The sequence below is a fragment of the Mus pahari genome, chromosome 10 (assembly GCF_900095145.1).
Source record: "Mus pahari chromosome 10, PAHARI_EIJ_v1.1, whole genome shotgun sequence".
Lineage (NCBI taxonomy): Eukaryota > Metazoa > Chordata > Mammalia > Rodentia > Muridae > Mus > Mus pahari.
In genome coordinates, this window is record NC_034599.1 from 96,125,382 (window position 1) to 96,134,278 (window position 8,897).

Genomic DNA, 8,897 nt, shown 5'->3' on the forward strand with positions numbered 1-8,897 from the left:
GAGACCAGAAGTAGGCATCGGATCCCTTGGAACTGGTAGTTACAGATGATTATGAGCCATCTGGGACGGGGAGGGGTGAGGGCTGCAAACCAAACTCTCAAAATTTTACATTCCAACTAGTGTTCTTTAGCACTGATCTCGTCCTCTCCCCTCTCTCCCCTCTCCCCTCTCCCCTCTCCCCCAGGCTGGTCTTGAACTTGCTCTGTAGACCAGGCTGGTCTTGAACGTAAGGATCCACCCACCTCTAGCTCCTGAGCACTAGGAGGTGGGTGTAAAGGTTGTACTCAGTGTTGTTTCTAGAGGGTGCCGAACAGTTTTCACCACCATGTACTAAGAACTATAACCCTGCTCCTACTGAATCTGCACATGGAAAGTGCACACTTGTAGGTGTAGCTCAGGACCCTTTCTTCTCCTTGAAAGAACCTTACAGTTCTGCAGTTAAGGAGTCTTCGTTATTTGCTTAGAAACACACTGGTTGGTTGTTTTGTTATAATAGTAATTAATGCATTGCCACTTTGGCTTTGTTTTTGTAATTCTATCTGGAAACATCCAATATGTTGATACATTAAGATTCTAATAACGTTAACATTAGCTCTTAACTGTCAGCTTAGGAAGTACACACAACCAGATCCAGCTAGTTATGAATGTCTAGTATGCCAAGATGTGACCTCACATAGGCACTCTGAAGACGTCTGGGTATTGTTCTTGTTCTGTTTTTGTCAAATGTAGGCACAACTTCAAATTTCTGTTATGACTTTTTTCCTTTTATTTGAAAAAATACTTTTTGATTGATGTCTCCTTTGAATTATTTAGATAATTATAGTTGCTAACACAGTTCAGCTGTCAAGATTCTGCCACCGATTGAGCGGTGAATGCAATCAGAAAAGCACAGCTGAGAGTTTCAAGTTGGTTTTCTCATCTTTGTGGTACTACATTGTGTTTAAAAAGCATTTTCTTGGTAAAACAAATCAAAGAAATGACTTCCATGCTAATTTCATCTGCATGATTTATGGCACTGGGGGGATCCTTTTTAAGGCATGTGAATAGTTACGAGGCCATAGAGCAAATCAAGTGCGCCCCATGTGCCTGCTGTCTCTTTCTAGACACTAGTGGACATTGTCCTGGGAGCAGAGTCTGCAGCCATTCAGAGCCTGCATCTGCAGCATGCTCCATCTTGCTCCAGTCTGCCAAGTGCGCTAGCGGCCATCGCCAGATACTCAGTAGGCTCACTCAGGAGACTCATGTACAGCAGGTGGTGTCTAAGGGAAAGCTGGAGTTTCTGGAAGATGCTTCCTATTTTCAAAAGCAGAGAACTCTTTCTGTTTGATACTTCCCATTACTAATTTTAGAGTAGCGCTCAGAAGACCCTCAGTAGTTAGTTATGTGTTTCCTTCATGGTTGCAGATTTTATACACCAACAATCTTAGACCTATTATTCTAGTATCAAATTCACATTAAGAGAATTACTGCAGGGACAAAAGAACAATGTAGAAATGAGAGGATCAGTTGATGTTAAGGCACTGCTTAGTTGTATTACTCTAGCGTTAGTTGTCCTGACATTTCTTAAGAACGAGGAGTACAAGGATTACTTTAAGAACAGTTGCTGTATTTCCAGACGTGGTTGATTCCCCTGGCAGTGCTGTCTTCAGTGCTGCTTTCTCAGGATCTCACGCGTCTCTGAGCATCTCTTCCTGAGTGCTTTGGAGAAGCGCTCCTACTTTCTGCATCGTCTCCCTGTCTCCCTTAGAAGACCCAGGATTCCGATGAAGCCGCGTGCAAGTGTCTGCTGGTGGAGAAAGTGGCCTGAGCAGCCAGTTCTGTGATAGTCTTCACTTGTGTAGGTCTGCAGGTGTCTAAGGGTTGGTCATACCAGCAGCTACAGATGCTGACTTTTGAGGTTAAGCAGTGGCTTAGAGTAAGGCAGATAGACCAGTAGCTCAGGACACAGGCTGCATTCCTCCAGCTCTGAAGCCTGGGAAGTCCAGCATGAGGGTGCTGATCAATGTCCTGCTTTCTGCTGTTTCTTCACATGACAGAGGGAAGAGTGGGATTTGCTGAGGTCTTTATAAGACCTCCCCACCCCCATTCTCCAAATGACAGGTGGGAAATTCTAATCCCTGAAGCTAAGACTATAACTTTAAGAACACCTAGGACTTCCAGTGACAAGTGGAAGCTGGAATTAGGAAGGAAGGGATCACCTTTTAGACTATAGTTAATGTCAGTCCATTGTGGATTTTTTGTTTTGCGTTGTTTTATAGATTCTGTTAAAAATGTGGCTATTGTTCACTAATATAGGTTGAATAGCCTTCATCCAAAATGCTTGGATTTTTTTTTTCCAAACTTCATACATACATACATACATACATACATACATACATATGCTATACAAATGGAACTCAAGTCTAAACACAGTTCTGTTTTATGTAATTTTTTTTTGTTTGTTTTTGTTTTTTTTCGAGACAGGGTTTCTCTGTGTAGCCCTGGCTGTCCTGGAACTCACTTTGTAGACCAGGCTGGCCTCGAAGTCAGAAATCCGCCTGCCTCTGCCTCCCGAGTGCTGGGATTAAAGGCGTGCGCCACCATGCCCGGCTTTGTGTAATATTTTTAATGATTTTTTTGCATGAAACAGTTTCATGGCATGGAAATTTCTTTATTGTAGTGTCAGCTCTATAACTTAGATTTTGGCGCATTTTTGCATTAGGGATATTCAACCTGTGAAAGGCTTTAAAAAAAAATCTGTATTTTACAGTGTTTCCAGATTTTGTTCATACTGAAACAATAACCTCCAGGCTTGTGCATTGGGTGTGGATGTGCTGTGTGCCCCACCCAGCTCTGCCCTTTCACTCACTGAGATGTGTGCTTGGGCCAGCCCCAGGTTTCACCTGCTTCCTCACCCACCTTGTAGCCTAAGCTGCCAGTGTGAGGTTCTAGGGTTTGTTGTGAAACCTGAATGTGATTGGAGACTCATTGCAGAGCACTGCTGAGAGCCCTTTAGCTCCTGCACAGGTGTTGCTCCCTCTCCCCAGCGTTGATGTGAACTCGGGTTCACAGGTGGCAGCAGGTTGTTCCCACCGTGCCCTGGACAGCAGCATACCACAGCTCTGGGTGGTGGTGGAGCCTGTCTTCTACATGCTCATCCTTCTTGTGAAGGGAAGGCCCGAGTCAGCCGGCCAGGCCTTGCGGTGCCTCTGCTTAGGCTCTGTGCTTACTGTTCATCCACTTACTGGATGTAAATTTTAAGTAAATCTGACTTTTACCCAGCTGGACGCTATCTTTTCAGGTTGTTCCTGAAAGTTGTAAATGGTGAAAACACATTGTCTCTCTGTTCATCCCTAGCTCTGCAAAATAAGCAAAGCAGAGCCCGTGACTGCTTATACCTTATGTAATCTGCATGTCTCACTGACAGAGTGGATCTTCTGTCCATGAGTGGATCTTCTGTCCATCTAGGTTGTTCTCCATTTCCCACCATAATTAGTTAATTCAAGGGTAGCATGATAAATGGCCAGTGATAGAAATGGTTTCTTTGAATGGGCCTAATTACTTAGAACAAATGATACAAATGTTAACATTGAAGAATTAACTCATTAAAATGCTTTTTTTCCTACACCAGCTAGAGAAACTAACCAATATGGTAGCTTTTGTTTTGTGAACAGTACTCACTTTATTTAAAAGTTTGTTCAGGCCGGGCGTGGTGGCACACGCCTTTAGTCCTAGCACTNGGGAGGCAGAGGCAGGCGGATTTCTGAGTTNGAGGCCAGCCTGGTCTNCAAAGTGAGTTCCAGGACAGCCAGGGCTATACAGAGAAGCCCTGTCTTGAAAAAACCAAAAAAAAAAAAAAAAAAGTTTGTTCAGCTGCTTTTTTGACCTGTTCGTAGTCACCAGCACCCAGTTTTAGAATGTCCCCTCATTATGCTGCTGTCCTCTCCTAGTGGGCCTTTGGAGTGACGCTGTGGGAGCTCATGACTCTGGGCCAGACGCCCTACGTGGACATCGACCCCTTTGAGATGGCCGCTTACCTGAAAGATGGTTACCGAATAGCCCAGCCAATCAACTGCCCTGATGAACTGTGAGTGTTTTGGATCTTAGACATGAATAAACCTTGATGCATTTACTCTGTTACTATGAAGTAGGAAAGCAAGTTCCTGCGTTCACACAGAGGCTCCCCTGGAGAATGATGAATCTTCAGACGTGACTGAGACCTTATGGAAAACAGCAGTCACTTTTTAACCCACTTGGCCTCTTTTATCAGTGGTATATAGTCTTGATTACTAAAAATTGACCTGAGAATCTAATATAACAGTGAGGAAACTGATGGGATGCCACATCAGTTACCTGTTTTGTTTAAACAGATGAAAAGATACAGTACTTAGCAAAACCTTTCTTGAGATCCAAATGCAGATCACTAGCACCCGCCAAAACAGGAATGGTATTGCCCGTCTGAGACCCTCCCACAGGGCGGGCAGACAGGCAGGTCCCTGGAGCTCATTGGCTAGCCTGTAGCTGCATCTCTGAGCTCCAGGTCCAGTAAGATACTCCTTCCGAGTAAAGAAAACAGTAGAGGACAGAACTCAATGCTGACCTCTGCTCTCCACAGATGTGCACAGACACATGCATACAACCACACAGACATGCACATAGACCACATGACAATAAACACAGACAGACAGACACTTTCTCATCCTGGCCTTGCCTTCCTTCCTTGCCTCCATCATGGTGGTGGGGTGCAGAGGGACGACTGGTTGGGATGATGCGCACAGCAATGTGTTGTCTATAGAGGCCCCAAAAGGTTTCCCTGCCAATTTTAGGTAGTAGCTTTGCTGTAGGTCCCGGAATCTTAATTTCAGGTAACACTTCTTCCTAGTTCTTCCTCAACAGTGTTGAGGACAACACAGCCTGTTATTCTGACTGTTCTGTGTATTTACACAGAGCTCTGAACTTTCTGAGTATTGTATTCTCATGAAGAACTGAGATTGCTGTGTGTAATCCGAATAATTTAGCTTCCTTTAATCCTGAAGCTGCTGACATAGTACAGCTCAGCGATTGTTCATGGCTGTCCTCCCCAGCAACCCATTGCACAGAGCACATAACTGGCAGGACGCTGACGGAGGCCTGACACGTTTCCATGTCACTGCAGGTTCGCTGTGATGGCCTGTTGCTGGGCCTTGGACCCTGAGGAGAGGCCTAAGTTCCAGCAGCTGGTCCAGTGCCTCACAGAGTTCCACGCTGCCCTGGGAGCCTACGTCTGACTTCTCCCAGCTCTGACACTCAGAAGAAAGTGCCTGTCTGTCACGGATGTCCCTCGTGCAGCGCAGTGCCTGCAGGGGCACGCTGTCTCCAGATCACCCAGCCTTAGCAGTGCTTCCAAACCTCAACTTTTAAAGATGACTTAATAACGCAGAGTATTTTCTAGATACCACTTTTACTAGGTTGAACCAAAAGGGGTTTTGTACATTTTTTTGGCCAAAAATTTTTTAAAATATAGTGACTTTGGAATAGGGGGTGCATTCTTTTAAAAAAAATAAACAGTTTTAAAAATTATTTAGACACAGATATTTGGAATAGCTGTCTTAGTGCCAACTGCTTTTATTTTTAATGTTTTACTTCATTGAAGTAATGTAGGTAACTCACCTTAAAGCTATTTTAATATTTTGGTCACTACTTTTGGGAGTGGTTTGTCTTCAAAATGCGGTACTTTTCTTAGGAAAAACATTACAAAGGTGTCTGGTTTGCCTTATACAAGGAAAGATATATTAGGAAAAGGAAAATTCAAGAAAAAGTAAAAAGAAAAAGAAATTAAAAAGTAAAAATAAAAAAAGAACATATCGCCCCTGCATGGACAATCGCTTGGCTCTGCTCATGTCTGGGGAAGCAGGTCTGAGTTCATCACATCTCAGTTAGCTTTCCTGTGAGCTGGAAGAAGGCTGGGGCAGGCTTGTAGAAAACAGTGGTGACCTTATTTATTTTTGCTCTCCGGGGAAGGAGAGGACACAGTTCCAGACAGTGACCCCCTCTCTACCGCTGCGGTTCCCTCTGTGCACGCCTGGGTGGAGCTACACACAGAGCTGGTGCTTCTGTTGTTGTGGGTTTGGGGGGTTTTGGTTTTGGTTTTTGGTTTAAATTGGTAATTTTTATGCTTATCTTCAAGGCTGGCTTAAGTATAAATTTGTTTTTTAAAACACTTGAAAAATTAAAGGACTCATTTTATATGCTGGTATTCAAAATACTGCTCACAGTGTGTGAATGTTGGTCATGTCCTGAAAGTCTTGGAGTCTACAACAGCTGGATGGTCACATTTTATCCCCTGAGAGTTTGACTCAGGTTCCAAAACCCTCACAGAAGAACAGCTGACTCTGCTCAGCCGCCATGGCCTGTTCAGAAGTTGGAGTTCCTCCTACCAGGAAGTACCCCAGAGAGAGTCCGCAAATAGCACGTATGTAGTTACACACGGGTTTGGTCTACCTGAGGGATTGTCACCTGGGCCTGTGAAGTGACTGGGCCTGCAGCCTCTGTGTCTGTCCTCTCAGGGATGTAAGGGAGAACATGGGTCTGTTATATTAAAATAAGTTTTATGAATAAAGAGAGGATCTGAAGAGACAGCTTCCACAGTACAAGGCTCCTGCAGGCAAGCCAGGAGCAGCTCAGTGTCCTGCATACCGTGTCCCACATATGGTGTCCTGCATACAGTGCTTTGTTTATGATGTGCTTTGTCCTCAAATGTCTGGGTTTTAAAATGCTTCTTTTGAACCATTTGTAACTTAAGACACTTTGTTAATAGCCTGCATCTTAGAAGGGATCCAGTCAACAAGTACTAGTGCATACATTACACAGAGCAGTTCAGCATCCAGTCAGGGAGTGTGTACATTACCCTAGTGCATACATTACACAGAGCAGTTCAGCATCCAGTCAGGGAGTGTGTACATTACCTACACAGGGCAGTTCAGCTCCCCTCACCCCCGTTTCCAACACTCAGTGTGCTCTTGTTGTTTCCGATGAGAACAATGTTTAGAAATCACAGTTCTCTGTATAGAAGTTGTTTTAAAAGTCATTGTTCTGGGTCTGGAAAGATGGCTCCATGGCTCAGACTGCTTACAGCTCTTCTAGAGCACCTGAGTTTGGATCCCAGCATCCATGGCAGGGGATCCCTCTGGCCCCCACAGGCACCAGGCATATACACGGTGTCATAAGCTCATGAAGGCACATACTCATATACATATGTGTATATGTATGTATGTACCCATATATATAACATATGAGTATTTATACCCGTATATAACATATGAGTACATATGTACATTCTTAGATCTAGACAGAACTGTTTTAAAGTAAAGTGTGGCTATCTGACTTGCATCCTGGTTAAGTCACACTTCTGTTTCCTTTAGGGGTTTGCTACCTGTGCACATGTGCATGCTCTCTCGTTTCATTAGATGGTTCTACTGAACTATGTGGAGATAGTGACAAGGGAAGAAAGGAAGGGTCTGTTTTCCACGGCCGATCCTCCTCCAGTGATTTGTATAGCTTGTGAGTACTGCTGAACACCGTCCCCCACATCACTTAAAAATGTAGGTTTTTAAGAAAGAAGCGAATTGATGGAGTGCAGGATGTGACCATAAGCTGTCTTTGCTGACAACACTTTACAAAGTTTTTTGATACAGGATCTTGCTGTGTAGCCCAGGCTAAGCTCAAGCAAGTGCTAGGATTACAAAGTAAACACCACCATGTCTGGCTAAAAGTAAGATTTGTTTCTAAAGTAGGAAGGGCATCTCCAGGATAAAAAACAAACAACAACAACAACAAAACAACAGTTTGAAAGTCATCACCATTAAACAAAAACCTAAGATTAATACCATGGTACCTTAAAGTTACATTTGGAATCAGTGTTTCCAGTTATTTTTATATTTTGACTTTCTACTGCCACCAAGAATTAGCACTAATACTAGATAGGGGCTTACATCATAGTGACTGTAACCAAAAACTATTCACTCCATAGATGCTGATAGCCCTGAAGAGAGAGAGATGGCTCCTCTCTAGGTCAGTCGGTGTCTGTCTGTCTGTCTGTCTGTCTGTCTGTCTGTCTGTCTCTCTCTCTCTCTCTCTCTCTTTGTGTATGTGTGTGTGTGTGTGTGCGTGTGTAAAAGCATGAGGTGGATGCTAAATTTCTTCCTGTCTCTCCATCTTAGTTTTTTTTTTTTCTGTCTACCTACCTACCTACTACCTTTGGCTTTTTCAGATAAGGTTTCTCTGTAGCACTGTCCTGGAACTCACTTTGTAGACCAGTTTGACCTTGAACTCAGAAATCTGCCCGCTCTACAGTGAGTCCTGCGATTAAAGACTAGTGCCTTAGTTTTCTTAAGGCAGAGTGTCTCACTGAAACTTAGCAGTTTGCTAGACAAGCCCAGGGATCCAGCTGTTTGCGCTTCCCCAGTACTGGAAGCCGTCACACTGCTTTTCTACGTTGGTGGGTGCTAGGGGTAGAATTTAGAACCTCTGGCCTGGTAAAATGACTCAGTTTCTGAAAGTGCTTCCCATCAAACCTGATGACCGGAGTTCAATCCCCAGGAAAGAGAAAACTGTGCCTTTCAAGTTGTCCTCTGACCTCCCCTGTGTGTTTTGGCATGCATGCGTGTGAACACAAACAGATGACTGTCATAAAGAAGAAGGCTATGACGATAACTCAGTTCTCTGTCCTTGCATGACAAGGACTTTACTACTTCAGCCATCTTCCCAGCCCCAAGTGCTGTGGTAGGAAAATGGAAACACCAGTTAGCCGAGTCCTTGTGTGAGGACGCCACTAACATTCTTGTAGGATGTTTCTCACAGCCTCTTGCTGGAACTGTAGCACAGGGGCATGCCTGGCTATGAGACATTCTAGGAAAAAACATTTTAAGAGTTATTTTATG

General features: G+C 44.0%; 1 protein-coding gene across 2 annotated transcripts in view; it reads left to right on the forward strand.

Moving 5' to 3' along the window:
• Ryk (receptor like tyrosine kinase) overlaps positions 1-6,223 on the forward strand; it is a 73,886-nt gene extending 67,663 nt beyond the window's left edge. For both annotated transcript variants that reach the window (XM_021206154.2, XM_021206153.2), the window contains exons 14-15: positions 3,930-4,066; positions 5,135-6,223. In XM_021206154.2, coding sequence (XP_021061813.1) covers positions 3,930-4,066; positions 5,135-5,246 — 249 coding nt within the window. In that variant the 3' untranslated portion in view covers positions 5,247-6,223. The remainder of the gene's footprint in view (positions 1-3,929; positions 4,067-5,134) is intronic.
• The last annotated feature ends 2,674 nt before the right edge of the window (positions 6,224-8,897 follow it).